At 34.6% G+C, this 18,846-nt stretch overlaps 1 protein-coding gene across 6 annotated transcripts in view; it reads right to left on the reverse strand.

Moving 5' to 3' along the window:
* The window catches only part of GRIK2 (glutamate ionotropic receptor kainate type subunit 2), a 445,391-nt gene that overhangs the window by 206,421 nt on the left and 220,124 nt on the right, over positions 1-18,846 (reverse strand). For all 6 annotated transcript variants that reach the window (XM_074819452.1, XM_074819453.1, XM_074819455.1 and 3 more), the window contains 2 exons: positions 2,086-2,229; positions 699-806 (listed from right to left, as the gene is read on the reverse strand). In XM_074819452.1, coding sequence (XP_074675553.1) covers positions 699-806; positions 2,086-2,229 — 252 coding nt within the window. The remainder of the gene's footprint in view (positions 1-698; positions 807-2,085; positions 2,230-18,846) is intronic.

Below are 18,846 nucleotides of genomic sequence, written 5' to 3' on the forward strand. Positions count from 1 at the left end.
AGGTCAAATATCTGGAAGTGCTTCCCAAGGCCTTCAATTCAAATATACACAATATTAGGCTACACAGAAAAGACATTTCTCAATCCTTGGTCTTTCACTCCATCTCTGTACAAGAAAAATTCATGTCAGAAGACAGACAAACCTCTCAGACTACTTATTCTTAATTTTTTGATACCATTTACAGATAGAAATTGCATTTCAAGAGAATCAAACTTTCCTCTTAAAACATAGAAAATTGCCAAAATGAAGTTTTTTTATTTCATTCTGTTTGAGGGAATTCTTCCTAAATTAATAAGATGTAAAGAAAATACAAATACGCATTCCCACAGCTTTACACATGATGATAGGCAATGGTATTGGAATCACAACTAAAACTAAACTCAATATAGATTGAAGACAAAGTATATTAATGCATGACTGCAGGTCCAGCTATTCACTCTTCCCCAGTCCTCTTGAATCTAAGATTGCAGCTAGAAACACCCAGTTAAGAGGCCACTAACTGTCATAATCAAGATAACAGATTTTACTGGAAGACTTTGAAATCATATATCAAGTTGAGAACAGGTATATATTTTTATATATATGAATGAACATGAAATGTTCACATACACATGAAATGATATTGAAAATGCTACTGTTTTTAAGGGGTGGGGTTTTGTTTTGTTTCCAATCACTTTGGAAGTAAACGTATTACTCACCTTTTCAAGACCTTCTTCCTTGAGGCTGATAACATCTAAATCAAAATCTGTCCTTAAGCCATTGGTTTTGTTGAAAGTTATCCTGCCTGTGAGGCCTTCCCAGTGGGCCTATGGAGAAAGAAAAAAACAATTTCTATAAATAAATACCTCTTCCTCTTTTTTTATGCCCCAAAAGAACAAATTTTACTTCTGCCAAAATGGGAACATTAATTATTCATTCTATCTAAATAAATTTACCTTGTAGCTGATGTTTTTAAAAAATATTTTGTATCCACTTTTTATTAATTAAATTAACCTTTCTTCAGTCTTTACAGACAATTTTTTAAACAACTTTCCATGTTAGCCAGTATACTAAATGAGATAAAAGACAGTTTTGTTTTCATTCCTCCATCATTCATGCATGCATTTCCACTTCTGCTTCCTTACATGGCCACCCCCCCACCCACCCACACCCTCATGTCTCAATCTCTTTCATTAATGCTAGATTTCATTTTTCTGTCATGAAATTTCATTCAAATAAAGGCTTACTTTTGCAAGATTCTAAGTCCCCTGAAACCACACTGAGACAGCAAAAATTGAGGTTACTGAGCCAGTCTTCCAGACTTGATTCCTTACTTTTAATAAAGTACAATACCCTCAATTTTTTTTAACTTAAAGTCTACCTAGTTCTAAAACTATACTGAACTAGAGGAGGGAACGTGGAAAATAAAATTATCATCCTGAAAGGATTCAACATTAAAACCAAGATTATATTCCATTGCAAATAGTTCTCTTTATGATATCATTTTACATACCTAGAATAAGAAATACTCTACTAGGAGTTGCTAACAGCACAAAAGAGTTGTGTTCACCTTTAGCACCTTAAATCTCCTAGCTTTACTTTATATCCATAAACAGCATACTAGGAGACCAAGGCCACATATATTAATTCACAATAAGGAAAAGAAAAAAAATTAAATTAAAACCAGGGACTAAATTTCATCCTTGGCTCCTTTGAACTTATTTAGTTAATGAGTTTTTCATAGTCAGTCTATGGTTTGGGATTTCAGGGGTTTGGATTTTTATGTCACAAATGTTCCATGCACAAACCCCGCACCCCCACCCCAGTTATCTACAAACAAAAGTTTTGTGTAGAATGCTGTTATTTCACACTTTTATGTTTCTTTGTTCCAACCAATAACTCAGGAAAAACCACTTTCAAATAAGAATGCAGCCTTGACTGCTAAACTCTTTACACACAACAAGCTGAGAGTTTCCCATCTACTGGAAAAAAAGAAAAAAAAAAAAAAAAGAAAATAAGGCAGAATTCAAGTAGAGTGGAAACAAAAGAAAAGGGGAGTTGGAAGAAAGGAAAGCAATGAAGCAGCACATTTTATTAGTGACTTACCTCCTTAATGAGACTCATAAAACGGGTCCCAAAGCGCCATGGTTTGTGGCGATTACACTGTAGTGAACTGACAGTCATCTGTGGGAACTGCTGGACAGCCACTGACACCACATGAACTGCATCATACATTAGTGCTGCGTCCGTCTAAAATTAGAATGAAATCAGAATCATGAACACAGATCAAAAACCTGACAGCCCAGCAGTGAGAAAAGGAAAAAAACATTAACACTGTTCATTGTGTTAAAGGATCTGATCGCTTGTGTAGCACTGTAAAATGCAGCCTTATTGCCAAGTCCTACATAAGACATGCCAGGACCTTCAGTCTCAGCTTTTTTATTTTTAATGTTGAAAGAAGGGCCCAAATACCAACTTTTCCACAGGAGAACACTGGTATCTCTGATGACTCATGTTACTTTAAAAAAGGAGTGCATTAGGGGATTATATAAATCATTGTATGGATGTTTGATTCGTCAGTTATTTCCATGAGTGAGGCGAAAGGAAAAAAAATAAAAGATTGTGACATAGTAAAACCTTAGCTATGAAGGAAAGTGCACAGGTTAAGGAATTAATGTGTTTCTGGTTTGAAATACAGGCTAGATACAGTTCTGAAGCTACTCAATTGATTCATTAATAACTTTTTAATGGGTATCAGTTTAAATCCCTAGGACAGATCTAACCAGTATCTTCTATAAATAAGAGGGAAATTAGAATTGCATTAAAATGTACATTCATTTTAATGGTTTGCATGTCCCATCCTAAATAAGTAGGCTGTTTAGACCTGGTATGTGTTAACTAATGTGGCATTAGCAAAGGACAGTGACAGCCTCTCTGTACACACTGTCATGCTGTACAAGAAACTGACACCTCTCTCCTGTTCTATTTAATAAACAGAGGCAAGCCTTGGAACCAAAAGCAAGAGAGGACCTTAGATTCAGCTGGTGTAAATGACTGCTATGCCATCTGCTCAGCATACCTTAGAGAAAAAGGACCTATTTCCCCTTCTCATTCACATAATTAGTGAGCTGTGAAATTAGTTCTTTAATGGATAGGAAACCTGGAGATTATTGCACTTGTCACAATACAATACAATGCGATACAAAATGAGCTTATATAGTGTCTTTCATGCAAATGCGTCCCAAGGCTCTTTACAATAAAACTAAACATAAAAATGCAAAAATGTTCTACCATTATAGCCCATAAGCTACTGCTAAAGAGGAAAATATGCGTTTACATTTAAATGGCTCTCCCAAGGAGAGATTTCAAAATTCAAACAGAAATAAATCCTGATTTTAAAATAGCCAGTACAATAGGTTTCAACAGTCTCAGATGCCAAGAAGTTTATGCAGGGGCTCCAAATCACTCAGAAAATATTTTTGCTGCCAAATTGTTCATTATCTTCAAGGCATTAAAGTGGTTTTAAGGCAAGCTGGTATTTGACAAGGAGGGAACAAAAACCAAAAAGTTGGAATGACATGCTGAGTAAGCGTCATACAAAGTTTAATATTCTAGAAGCAGTACTTGGCAATAGTTAAAGTCTGGACAACAGTTTTTTAAATAAACTACACAATAAGTACAACACATTAGTCTGACTCAGAAATTCAAATTTCTTTTTTTAAATCAGCTTTACTCCTAAAACTATAGTACTTGCACCAATGAAGGAAAATTGAAATTACTGTGAGACTCCAGCAAAAGCAGCCTATGAAGAGGTAATCAAAAGTTCAAAACCAGCATTAACTAATTAATTAGATATAAATTTAGACACAGAACTGATAAGACTCATCAGCAGGAATCAAATGAACATTATGCCAGATGCAGAGCAACATGGCTTTCTATCAAATTCTATAAGCCACTGAGCTGGAAATCTGTAGGATGACAAGACAGTCAACTCCTGTGAAAGCATTAATAAAAAGCCATTGTAACTTTAGAAGTATTTAAAATTCTGATAATATTCTTCATATTTGACTGATGAATATTGCTTCACTGGAAATAAATCTATATCAGAATGTGTCTCTTTTAAATGCACACAACATAAACTAATCACTGGCTAGAAGTTGAGTGCCATATTTGATTTTTAGATGTTACAAGATAAACCCCTTATTTATGTAGGATGAGATTCCACAATACACCTTGGATAGGAAGATTAAAGTTAAATGTAGGCTTAAATGTTTGTATTGAATAGAAACAGATAGAGCTGTATACTCAAAAATATATTGGTTTAGTGATTCAATATTGCACTCATCTCACTGGGTGCAATCATTGATTTTACTGTAAGAGAAATAAACAACACAGAACTCAGGAAAAGATATAAAGAATATATTTGAATTTGCAGGTTGGGCTCTCCTCTTGGCTGGTCATTTTACCTTTCCTCTGAGAGACTAGGAATTGATAGCTGTTGGCCTAGCGCTCCATCCTTGTTCATTTGGCTTTGTCCATACTGCTTTCTCTTCCTTAAATCACACTCTTGGAACTATGCCTTGTGGTAAAGGAAGTACTGCAGGTTTCAGCAAGAAACTGTTTGGGGACGAGGAAGGACATGTCCCTAATTAAATTTTTAGGATTCTTTATTTTATCTAAACAGAGGTTAGCAGTCTGGAAGGAAGAAGAGGTAGAAACCCCAGAAGAAGCAATGGTTCTTGAATTTGAGATAGAAACCTGCTACAATGTTTCCATTCACTGAAGCACACATAATACAAGAAAATAATCTTATTGAAAAATGAGATTAGTACTGTTTTAGTTAACTTGTATAAACTTTTTAAGAATTATGTTGTATTTCACAAATATATCTTGGTACAGTTTCTGAACCATGGGTTATGGGGGTTTTTTTTGTTTTATAATCCTTAGTATTCATGGTGACTGCTTGGATACAGATAAACTCATCTAAAATACAGCTCATGATGTTGTCATTTGTATTTCTAAAACTACAAAAGAAAAAAATTACTACAACTACAGAAGCTACAAAAACTTTTCATCAAATTGAAATAGAATGAGATTGAGCTAGGTGATTAAGATGTCAGGTGACATGTCTGTGACCACAAATCTGTTTTCAGGTTGACTCTGTCAAGTTATAAGAAAGCTTTTAGCACTCAGAGGCAACAGCTTAATCAGAGAAGTGATTTCAGTCACAATATATCTCAAACAGAGAGAAAGTACCAATCTGTGATTCATTTTTATCGCAAACTCATTTGGATACTACACATTTCTTCTCAATACTGTTCCATAATTCCTTTGCCTCCTGTCTTACTGTGGGTGTTGTGTTTGCCTCTATTTTTTACATGTGTTTCTGTATAATCACTTCTGAGGCTGGCTAAATTACTTGCTAAATAGTATCTAACAAATTTCATGCAAGTACTCTAATCTCACTGTGACAGGGCTCTGGCTGAGTTAGACTCAGTATAAAGGTAGAAAAAGAGTCCCTTCTATTATTAGAGAAAGAGTGTATTATTTCTCCCTGGGTTTCCTCAGAGTAAAAGGTGGTCTTTTTCTTCTCCATCCCCAACTATACCCAAAAATGTCAAATGCACATGACAAGCTCTAGTAGATATATGCTGTGATTTCTGTCACACACTTACATGTCCTGGTTAACCAATATTGTAGAGAGGGTTTGAGTTTTGGGGGCTTGGAGCTGGGGTAGGAGGCTAGCTTTTTTTGCTGTTTTCTAACCTATATGGGCAAAGATGATGCAGAAGAAACCCACTATAGCCTGCATCTCAGCCAAGAAGAAATCTTCTCTGTGTAATGGAACTGACAAACTGTTTCTCTGCCAAGTTTTCCTGCCATTTTTATGACATACAAAAGCTATGATTTTTAGTGACCTTCTGCATGGCTGGTAGGTTAGACAAGAACCAGCTGAAAATCTTGAAACCAAATGGGCTGTTTATGTACAACAGCTGTAACCTGAGATCTAGATCTGTATCGTAAGACTTTCCAAAAATAGTGAGAGGAAGGGATCACACTGTGACATATAGATAAAATCCAAGCAAGCCTGTGATGGTTTAGCCCCTGCCGGGGTCTGAGACCACGCGGCCGCTGCCCCTCCCCCACAAAGGGAGTGAAATACAAAGCCCCGAGACTGAGATAAGGAAAGGTTTAATACAACAGAGCAACAGCAGCACAACAAACAATAACAATAGCAGTGATAACAATGAACAGAGCAAAGTATATACCGATACAGTAGTGAGAGAACCGGCTGCGCCAACCCACGCAATCACCGATTCTTCCCGCGCTCGCGCCAGGATGTGACGTCAGCATGATATATGAATAACCCGGCTAGAGCTTCCCCCCCACTGCTGGGGAAACTTAACCCTATCCTGGCTAAACCAGGACAAAGCCTAACAAAACAGAGGAATCATTGTCTTCATAACCATCTTCAGACTTAGAGTACATAAGAGTTCATTGATGCCAATTGATGTCTGGCTCAACAAATGTGCTAACTGCTTTTGGAATCTGTGCCTAATTAACTACTAAGGGTTACAAAAAAATGCAGATTCCATACTTAATGACATCGAATCATGACTTCTGTGTGCACCTTATTTGCACAGCAATGTTTTTGTATGACATTTCCATTTACTTCCATCAAACTATATGAGGATTTCATGTACTAATAAACCACTCCTTGCTGGTTCCTATCTCAGTGCTTCAAAGTTATCTCTAAATTGCAAAATTATGTACTTTATTTTTAGAAAACACTATTTTTATCACACAATCAAGTTTAACATTAATTTAAGATGAAGGATTTCTATGCTGTTTCTTCATGAGCTATATCAGAAATAATACACTTCTCAAACAGAATAAATAATATTTCAGCTTTTACTACAAGAAATTGTAGTCCTCTATAATCTACAATGACTAAAAAAAAAAATGGAACTGTTATGTAGGCTTGATCTGAAAGAACTTTCAATTACTCAAATACAGGTGATTAAAACTAGCTTGAAAGCAGGAAAAACCCCTCAGGTTTTCAATTAAATCTTAAATTAAACTAATGTGATTGTTTTTCCCCTTAATTAAATTTATTACTAATAAAAGTCTATGAAGAAATATGGTCTTCTACTTAAAATGTGCTCTGTGAAGTACTTGAAAACACCAAGAAATTTTCTACATTGAGTGGCATATGAAATAAGGCAATGGAAAAAGAGAAGCTTAATAAATTTACTTTTTGTTCTTTAGTATTTGATTCACTGTGGATCCTAGACAAGAATGAGTTATTTGTAATATTAATAGTTTATTTTCCCTAGATCAGAAGATTCTTGGATTTACAAATCCATGACACAGAAGATGTCATTGTCCTCTTTACTCTGCCAATTTTTTCCAGTGGCTGTGGGGAACTTTTTCCACAGAAAAGCAGTCAAAGAAGAGGGACAAACAAGGTTTTTTTTTTACAAAAAAAGCTTAATTAACTAACTAAATTATCTCCCTAACAATAGAAGGATTACCTTTACGAGGATTAGACTGCTTAACCATTTGCAAAATGCTTTTATGGTAAGTGTAAGCTATTATTAAAGACAACCTCCTTGCAAGTATGATATACACTTGTTTACAGTGATCTGTATTTTGTGTTTGAACTTGACTTTATTAATTCAAGTCACGTCCAGTAAAAGAAAATTAATGTCCCTTTAACTCTGAAAGAAAGAAGGAAAAGGGAGAGAGGGGGAAATGTAAGCTGTTATGTGTGTCAAAGAAGAAATAATACTTCAAATTTGTCTCAGAATTAAATTCAGATACAACTCTTCTACAATGCAACTTGCCACTCTCTAGACATTCTAACAAGACTGGATTTTCCACAATAAAAATTTTTAAAATTTGATTCAGAAAAGATGTTAAAATATATTTCTTCATCAAAGACAAAGCAAATGAGAAAGAAAATGCAATAGTGTCATATTTTATCACTCAGTTAACAGGCCCTGTTCTGTCACAAGGTGGAGATCTGAATCTGCATTTACCAGTCACTACTGTCATTAGAATCAGCTTACAAATATATCATAAATCAAATATACCTAAATTTTTATGCAAGGATAAATATTTTGCTAAAATTCTTTTTTTAAAAAAAAGCAGTTATTTAACAAAAAAAATATTCTGTGCAAAACAAAACGGAAGTACAAAAAAAATCTTGAAAGATAGTATTCTGATTCTCTAGTCAGTTTTGTGTTAAACTGAATTGACTCACTAAAAAATTAAAGTTAAGTCACTGTACAGTTCACCTGAAATACTGCATTGCATGAGCCAAGCTTTTTCCCTTGTTAAATGAAGTATGCATAAACTTTTCTACTCTTTAGTTCTTATGCTATCTTTACCTGAGTATTATCTGAAAAAGAACTACTACGTTAAGCAGGATAGGTCATTTTTTTCATATGCAGCTCATTATTTTTTTTCAATATTATCTATGTCTTCCTATCTCCAGTCAGTCAAATTTTGATGTTCTGAAATAACTCCCAACTACATTTAAAAAGCCAAACTGTTTTGCCTAGTGTCTGATGGTCACAAATGTATTTGGAAAAATTTTGTTCATTAATTAAAATGAGGCTTAAACTCTTTTCAAGTGTGACTTCATTAACTGGATCAAAAATTAAATGAAACTGAATACAAATGTTCACAAATGTATATCTGCATTTGTTTCCTAGGTGACCACGACAAAAGTATCCAGATAAATGCATAAAAGAGAAAGAATACTTTACACAGGGGTTTTTTTTTAACAAAGTCCTTGGGAATGTGTGAACATGTCAAAAGCAATTCATATGGAGTCTTTAATCTATTCTGAAACTTATTTCCTCATATATATCACTTGTAATTCACTGAATTTCCATTAGCTACACAGACATCTCAGACCATAGTATCTTCCAAAATAAACCTAGTTCAGACTGACTGTGGTCACTGGGTTAACAAAGTGCTAACATGCTAATTTCATACTGCAACAAGGTTCTCTCACTGAGCTTGTCTTTATCGTACCTGTCCTTGCAAGAGTTTAGAAGATAAGGAGAATGTTGCATTCCCATTTGGCAGAAGGAGTATAAGCACACAAAGCAGGGAATGTTCCAGAAGGACTGAAATTTCGATTGGTCCTTATAAATTGTATTTTATTTCTTACACAACAGTAGTGCCTTGGATAGAACACTGGATGGAAAGTTAGGTTGTTGAGTTGTTTGGGTTTTTTCAACTCCCAATATATCCAGATTATTTCTAGTCAGTTTTATGAGGGACAGAGATGACATAGTACAATTGGGAGAGTATGAGCTCTGTTTGTTTGATCTAACAGCCTGAGCAAGTAGTGGATACTGGAGGTACAGTGAACAGGACAGCCTAGTCAAATCTCCTCCCTCCCCAGCGTAACCTTTTTATGGAGAAATAATATTATTGTTTCTGCACTGCACAAGAAGGACTTACAATGGCATACTTATTCATTTCGAAGCCCTCAAAAATGTCCTTATCATAATGTCATAATCAATCTCCTTAACCTGCTAAGTAGTACTTCTCCTTTTATAATCACTTATTTTTCTGTAAATTATCCTTACTGATAATTTAACACACAATATTTCATTATTAATTACAAAACCTTGAATAAATAACACATTTCATAAACAAAAAACCACTTCCTTTTTTATTCTACCAAACTCCCCACCACTTGCTTTTCTTTTTTTCCTATATTAGTCTTATTTTCTAGATCACAGAATCACAGAATCATCTAGGTTGGAAAGGACCTTGAAGATCATCTAGTCCAACCGTTAACCTAGCACTGACAGATCCCAACTACACCATGTCCCTAAGTGCTATGTCAACCTGCCTCTTGAACACCTCCAGGGATGGGGACTCCACCACCTCCCTGGGCAGCCCATTCCAACGCCTAACAACCCGTTCTGTAAAGAAATACTTCCTAATATCTAGTCTAAACCTTCCCTGGCGCAACTTGAGGCCATTACCTCTTGTTCTATCACTTATTACTTGGTTAAAGAGACTCATCCCCATCTCTGTGCAACCTCCTTTCAGGTAGTTGTAGAGGGCGATGAGGTCTCCCTTCAGCCTCCTCTTCTCCAGACTAAACAACCCCAGTTCCCTCAGCCACTCCTCGTACGACATGTGCTCCAGACCCTTCACCAGCTTCGTTGCCCTTCTCTGGACACGCTCAAGTAATTCAATGTCCTTTTTGTAGTGAGGGGCCCAAAACTGAACACAGTAAACGGGGTGCGGCCTCACCAGTGTCGATGACGGGCAAGATCACTTCCCTGTCCCTGCTGGCCACGCTATTTCTGATACAAACCAGGATGCCATTGGCCTTCTTGGCCACCTGGGCACACTGCTGGCTCATGTTTAGCCAGCTGTCAATCAACACCCCCAGGTTCCTCTCTGACTGGCAGCTCTCCAGCCACTCCTCCCCAAGTCTGTAGCGCTGCTGGGGGTTGTTGTGGCCGAAGTGCAGCACCCAGCATTTGGCCTTATTGAAACTCATACAGTTGGCCTTAGCCCATCACCCCAGTCTGTAGAGATCTCTCTGCAGAGCCTCCCTATCCTCGAGCAGATCAACACTCCCACCCAACTTGGTGTCATCTGAAAACTTACTGAGGGTGCACTCGATCCCCTCTTCTAGATCATCAATAAAGTTGTTAAACGAGTGGCCCCAAAACTGAGCCCTGGGGGACACCACTTATGACTGGCCACCAACTGGATTTAACTCCGTTCACTACCACTCTTTGGGCCAGCCATCCAGCCAGTTTTTTACCCAGCAAAGCATGCGCTCATCCAAGCCTTGAGCAGTCAGTTTTGCCAGGAGAATGTTGTGGGAATGAGATGATTTCCGTTGTGAACACAATGAACAGAAATAGGCCTCTGTGCAGGTTTTTATTATTATTATTTTCCTTTGATGACTGATTTTGTCATAGAAGCTGACTCTACTTCCTTTCTTTTAAACACCTCAGGAAAAAGAGATAAGAACAAATATATAAGAAAAGTCTGACAACACTCAAAAGTCAGGAAGGGGTGACCACCTACAGTGCAGAAGAACTCTCATTACTAACACTATTACTTTCCTTAAAAGCTGTCCTCTTTGACAGAAAATGACAAAGTTGCCTTTAAAAATTACTGGATATGAACTACAGAAACTATGATATTCTACATATAAAAATAAACTAAGATTTACTTAAAATGTGTAGGTTTTTTATTATAGATTCTACTATTGCCTGGTCAGAAAATTTTAAGGGCCAGATCATGAATTATGTTAGGACAACATTATTTTATTCCACAAAACAGAGTAACTGGTAACACAAGAACTTTTTTCCCCAAATTCTCATACAGTGTTGTGCCAATAGTGCTAACATTACTCTGCTTGAAGCTTGGTTCACAAACATATCTTTGATCAGCTACATCCAAACTACAGGTAGTTTCAAATCTGCACTACAAAGTGATTTTCCAAGAAGGTCCAGAACAAGAGATTAATATTGAAGAAAGTAATCTTTCTTTAACTTTTTCAGGTCTGTTGTTAAGCAAAGAATGCTTGGATAAGACAATGAAGAAAAAGCATCTGTGTGTTATTTTAATCAATATAATCTGGAATATTTTCCCACTTTCAAAAATTATTTCTCAGAAAGGGTACTAGGAGAATTACAAAACTCTATGGATCTATCTACTGTTATTTTATTTGTGGCAATTACAGTTTATGATTAATGGGACAGACATATACTCCACTGTTACCAGTGTTTGAAATTTTGAAATTTTATACTGTTTTCTACATTTTACATATAAATAAATATGAGACATAATTTTCTATAATAAGTTATTATAATAATAAAGTGAAGAATTATCATGATTAGGAACTTCTACATGGTGCCAGTCATATACATAACAAAAGATAGAATTAGGTTGAATTTACCACAAGGATGAAACAGTCAGAACTTAGACTGGACAGACACAAGAATAAAAGGTTTATGTTTAATCACATAACAAAATAGACATCAAGACAAATGAAGACTAAAGAAGAATCCAAAGGAAATACTCATATCAAAAGTATGTTCAATAATACGAAGTATTTGAGACCACACAGATCTGTAAGAGGCACAAGAATATAGTATCTTTCTCTGTATACATATGTTGCAGAAAGATTTGAATACCAAAGTAAATACAGATTTAAGTTTACTCTTTACTACTCTTTATGTATTACGAGAGAAAAATATTTTTTAAAATGCAGTTTCATATTGCAGTAAAATCATACATCTTACAATATACTTGAAAAAAAGATAGAAGAGTAAATCATGCCATGCCATACTCATTTGACAACCACAAAGTGATTATCATCATACCTGTCCTCACTCGAAAGCAAATAATAAGTATCATACATATCCCCCACCTTTCTATTTATTCTATACAGTTATGAATATACAACCTGATGAAACACATCTTTCATTAATGAGGTTTACATTTTATACTGTAAACTAGATTCAGGAGAAAAGGTCCTTCAGGACATTCAGGAAGAATTAGACAAACGAGTAGCTGTAAAAGATAAATTGCCCCAAGCCATTCCATATCAACAAACAGTTCTCTCTAATGAAAGTGATCAAAGACTTAAGGTGTATAGAAATTCCAACTCTGTGTTAAAGAAAGTCTACAGCAAACCAATACAGCAAAACAGCTGAGCAGACAGAGAGAAATGCCTTTCCAAGTTAACCTTACATAAGTAGAGCAGGTATGTCCTGTCTTTTCTTAAATATTTCCAGCTGTATTGGAGAACATGAAAGCAAATAAATGTTTTTATATTATCTTAAGCTACCTCAGGTTAAGAATGATTCTAAGGCAATAAGGGAAGAGAAAAGCATTTATCAATCCAAAATAATAACAAATCTAGCCAAGCTCTCTGAAACATTCTCTTAGGTATCCCATATCTCTATGGGATATGCATGCTATAGAAACTCATATTACAGTTTGAACAGAGTCTGCGCAGCAATAATGGAAGAAAAGCCCTTTCAGCAATTCATGGTAACAAGGATATTAGTGTAGCATTAAGTAAAGCAGCTGTGGGCACACTTTGAGCAGTGTCTTCAAGGAGTTTGTCATATGAGGATACAGCAATAAAAGTATTAGAAGAAATTAACTTTTAAAAAATATTTTTTTGGACAGTTGAATTATATGTTAACATAAGTAGGACAAATGTGATACAAGTCAGCATACTATTTCACAGGGATATAACAACTGTCTGGAAGAATAAAACAGAATTAGGAATCCTCTAACTGGCAGAAGTATTAGAAAAGAGACTGAAAGAACATCATTTCTGTAGCCTATGAAAATAAAGACTGAGAACAACCGTTGTGGGGAACAGAGAAGAAACAAAAGCTAAAGAACACAGAAAAACAAGCATGGATGCAAAAATAACAAAATTAAAAAAAAAAATAATAGGAGTCATTTTATCTTACAGATAGAGACTTGAGTTGTATTAGATCTAAGAATCTTTAACAATCATTAAAAGAACTGCTGCACAAGACCACCAACAGAAGATATTTCAGTTAGATGATGCCTGACAAACCTAGTAGCATGAACACAAATTCCAGAGATCCAACATACTACTACTACTCACAGAAAGCTCTCCTACTCAAGGCAATTATAACGAGTGAATGAAATTAAGAAGAAATGGCTTGCAAAACTAGTTCCTCCCCCTCCTCAGATAATAAAATCTATTGCCCCTGAAATCATTTCACTTAATTCTCACTTGCTAACACGTCCCACAAAACCATTTTGCTGAGTGAGATTTAATAAATCTCTCAGCCTGGGATTAAATTTTACTGGTTTATGAACTGTTAAATTGCATTGTATGCTTATTAAAACTGGTGTTTTCTTACTTCTTGATACATTCCCAACTCTGCCCTGGGGTACAATTAAGCAAACAGTAGAGATTTTTTTTCACCCCAAAAAATGCGTTCCAACTGGGAACAAGATATGAACATCACCAACCTATAAACAATGTTCATCTAGCTTCTTTAAAAATCAAATAACTTGTTAACATAAACTCTTTTTTTTCAAAATATTGTAGTAATTCAGCTGAATAATTATCACATTAAGGCATAGCTGCTTAAATTATTTTTTTAACATTTAGTTGCCTAGTGAATTTTAAACAGGGTGTTTGTTTATAGAGTTGTGTTTGTGATTTTAAGTAGAAACAAACCAGATGTGAATTATTTTCCCCATCATCAAAACGCTTGTTTTAACATCTGATCAAAGCAAATTATTTATTCCTTATAGTCTTGAAAAAGGTCTTAAAACTAACAAACTTTTCTTTTTTTTTTTTTTTAATCTATAAAATGTAGAGCTGGCCAGGTAATTTTTTGGAAAAGGTGTAATTTTGCCTTACACAGAAAGTGAACAGAAAAGAAAGATTTTCCTCTTTTCCCTCAATGCCTCATAGTTTGACCTCCAATTGTCAGAGAAACAGTAAAGTGGAATAGGAAAGAATTACAAATTTTGAGAAAATGTCAAGAGAACAAAAGAACTGGAAAAACACTCCAAAGGATAATGATGCTGTTGCCACATTTCTTGCCATTATAAAGTCATTACATAGGAAAGAATATGTAAATTTTACTGACAGAATAAAAGAATATTTCCCAGTGTAAAATTTTGAAGTGATAGAATTTTTTTTGTCTCACAAAACAATCTCAGATAATCATGTAATTTGATAGACTATTTAAGGTGCTAAGAACTTTGAACTATCTGAAAATTCATTAGGTGGGTAGCCACTTGTTGCAACTTGATTTTAACTTACTGGAGGTGAAATTTTCAGGCAACTTGAAATTTTGCCAGCAATTAACACAGGAGATGTAGTTAACAAGTAGCTAACATGGGTTTTTCTGAAAGAAGAGCAACAGTGGTATTTCTCTCATCTGCTTGACCTTTGATTCAAAATCTGAATTTCATTTTAGCAAATAAAATGCTAAAGATTGAGAATAGATGCTGACATGCATAGGAAAATTTTTATTTATGTTTTCTGACAAGGACACCTTGTCATTCTTGTGGAACAAAAGCTTAAATCTTAAGTGTGAGGGGAAATTTCAGTTAAGGGAATAAGTAGAAAGTCTAAGAATAGAAATGCATATTTTGCTTCAATGTTTAGATTTGATTGGATGAGTCTGGTTTTAAAGCCAATGTCTCTACCCGAGGTTTGCTATTCTGATGTAGAGTTAAGCCATGATTGATTTCCTGAACATTCTGAGCAACTTCTCATTCTCACTTATTTTTAGATTAACCACTTATTGGACAGGTTATCATTTACTACCCTGTATAAGTGTTCAGGGTGGTTTACTTCTTTCCAATCATAGAAAGAGGAAAAAGCTCCCAATATAAATCATTCAGCTTATATGGTCAGCTTATATTTATGTGGAATAAATACTGTTAACTGTATGAAAAAAAAATAAAAGCAAAAAAAGTAGTTCTATAAGGATATTTTTTAGAAGTTTTTTTCCTCCTATTTTCTATTTTCTGGCTAACAAGACCACATAAAGTGTGACTTCATAAGACCCTGCAAATGTCCCATCATGTCATAAATGCTAAGCCAAGAAACAAATGACTTTGTGTACTGCTTGCAATAACAAAGTTGTCTGACTGCATAAGCATTTGCAGAACGGTGCATATAATATACAGTCAGGAAAAACAGTCAGGTGTTATGATGTTAGGTTTCTATATAACCTTAAAAACAAATGTAAGATTTACAGGTGAAAATTATTCTGAAGTACTTTCTCAACCCTTCTTCTGAACTTTAGAAATTATGGTATGTGCTATAAAATTTTTTGCAGCAAAAAAACCCCATCACACTCTTTTATATACCTTAAGGACTGATAGTAGAAACCTAATTACTAGGAACAATGGGTCATTATTTGGTCTTTGGAAGTCTATTTCCTTTGATCTGTTCTCCTGCTCAAAAATCAATATGATTGTGATCACTGCAACTCCATCAACCACATCCATAACAAAGAGCTGCCTGCTACTATTATATTAGCTCAGTATTCAAGACTTATCACACCACATGAAAAGTCCTTCTGCATGAGAAATTCATAAGTAATTACAGAAAGATCCTATTCAGCATACACACTGAACACCTTTGTACCCATGTGCAGCAAGAATGTACACCTGACAATGCAAACGAAAGGCATAAAGTTAGAATAAACCATAAGATTAAATGCAAATCTGATCAAAAATTGAGGGGGGGAAAAAAAAAGCATTCTGAAGAATGAATCTACATATTCTATTTTTGTATCCTGTAAAAGTTTCACAATGTTTGAGGATTTCAGAGCTTTCACACCTTCAAATTTTTAAATAAAATGACAGAAATAAATGTATATTGATGACTTGGAAATGCAGAGACAGAACAGTTCTGAGTTTTCATAATAAATTGCCTTCTTCTGCTTTCACCAAGCTCTATTTACATTTCTGTCCTCTTGGAAAGAACTAATGACACAGATTTTAATATCCTCAGCAAAAAACATGATTACATGTACAGCCTTGCAAAGTTCATGTTTTCAGGAGAAAATAAATTGTTAAGCAGTGTAACACATAACTACCCCATAAAAGATTATATACTTGTTTTTGTTTTATGTCAGTCTTCTATAATTCCTTTATTAAATTATGTCCTCTGGCTGTGTTTTAAATAAGTAAATTTTGGATTAACATCTCCTTAAAATCAGTAATAACCAAGGGAAAAGGTATTAAAAGAGTCCACTGGCTTGTGATTTAGAAAATCACTCTTTTGTTTAGATTTAGAAAGTAGGTATTTTATGTTGGAGTTGGGGTTTTTTTAATATTGAAAGCACATCCATTTTTAGATTCTTCTTTTTTTTTTTCATTTTTGTATAATCTTTAATCAACTTGTATGTTATATGCAGATCATAACCTAGACAGATTACAGAAAAGCAAAGTGACCCTGTAACATTACGTTTTATTTTCTTTGTAATTATGCCTCCACCAACTGCATTTCACTGTATAATTGCTTTTTGTTTCAATTAAGTTCTCCATTAATTGAGGTTTGCTTTCAGAATAAACTTTTTATCATGTTATGATGCTAGTTCTGATAATCGGATTGTCATAAATTGCTGGCTCCAGCTTCACCATCAGAGCAGACACAGAATTAAATACCTTCAGACATATCTGCATTAGATACGTTTTGTTTTGATTAAAACCTCATTGAAAAGCTGTATTCTGATTTGTGACAATATTTTTCCAGGTTATCTTCTAAAAATACTCTCATAAAAAAACCCATCTTAGACTGTCTATTATTGTAATAGCCCACAAAATTTTACCTAATTTAAGTACAGCCTCAAATTGTGATGTTTCAGAAAGAGCTGAATAACTTTAATGGGAACCTCAATGGCTAATGTTGAGAGGTACCTTGACACTGAAAGCTTAATTAAAGTTTTAGGTATTTTGAAATCCTTAAATATCAAAGCACACAGAAGTTCAAAATATAAAGAAAATAAGGCTAGACAGATAAACAAAGTAAGGAAAAAGAAAAATTATATGGGTGGTTTTTACGTACATGGAATTTTCAAAACTTAGAAGTTACTTGTACAAATTCAGTGCTAGAATAAATACAGGCTTATTAATGAGAACAACTTGAAACAATTTTGCTATCATGTTAGACACAGCTGATGTTTTGGTGACTATAAGAACCAACCACAGCCTTCATAGTGATAAGATTTTTTAGAGGTATATATGAATCTTGATATGTCAAATAAAAATTGTAGAAGTATACAAAATTCAAATTCACCCGGTGATCCTTTCTGGAAATTTTGGAACTCTCTCTAAACATAGTTCACTTTCAAAAGGATATTTATATCATAAAGCCAACTGATAGTATATAATTATCACAATTACTAAACCAAAAATAGGAATTGAACACTGAATATACTTCCAGCTTTTTCAATACTCCATCAGGACTCCATCCGTCAGGATAACAGTCAAATTTCTGCACTACACTTAAATCTACATTTAAAAATAAAAATGTGTCCAAGATGAGGCAGAAGTTTTAACTTGTTTTGCATATCTTTGACTAATCTGATGAGGATTTATTTTTCCTGAAGTGTACAAATACCTCTTAACTATGCTTTAGCAAGTTTTAAAAAACATAATTTTCATACCATTCATCTTATTTTTAGAGATGTTAATCCCTTGTATTTCAGAAGGTTCTCCATATCTGAAATTGCAAACTGCATAGGGAAGAAAGAAAGGAGAAGAGGAAGAAAACAGAGGAAATATACAAGTACATTCTGCTTTAACCTCAGTGCCACAAGGATTTCTAGTTTTCTCATTCATACTCACAAACAGCTCTACTACACTTCCGCACAGTTTCCGAGAGTTCTAAAACAGAACAGCAAGAGGATCATTCACATAATCCCTTTTCTATAAAAAGAATAAAAGTACAAGTATTCATCTGCACTGGTAAGAAAATTTCTATTCCTTCTTATATCTTTAAAGAAAGTATGATCAAAAATTAGTGTTAATAAAGTGTACAAGTTTTCAGTTTGCTGCACTCAGCTCATTCCTGTGAATTCTGATCCTGAAGTTGTTTCTGTTTAGCTATCTCAGCACTACACAATGCACTATCCTTTAAAGGCATCCTCACTTGTACTAAGCCAGTCTTATATTCCCTCACTTGTCTAAATTAGCCCAAAGAAACACCATATTAATCAGATAGTACTGAAAAAATAGAATGTAGGTATAACAGAATTCAAAGCAATGCCATGTTCTTTACAAAGCAAGTCACCATCCCTTAGTTGTTATTATTTTGGATTCTTCTTCCAAAGACTGCCA

Source organism: Strix aluco, chromosome 3 (genome assembly GCF_031877795.1).
Source record: "Strix aluco isolate bStrAlu1 chromosome 3, bStrAlu1.hap1, whole genome shotgun sequence".
Taxonomy (NCBI): Eukaryota; Metazoa; Chordata; class Aves; order Strigiformes; family Strigidae; genus Strix; species Strix aluco.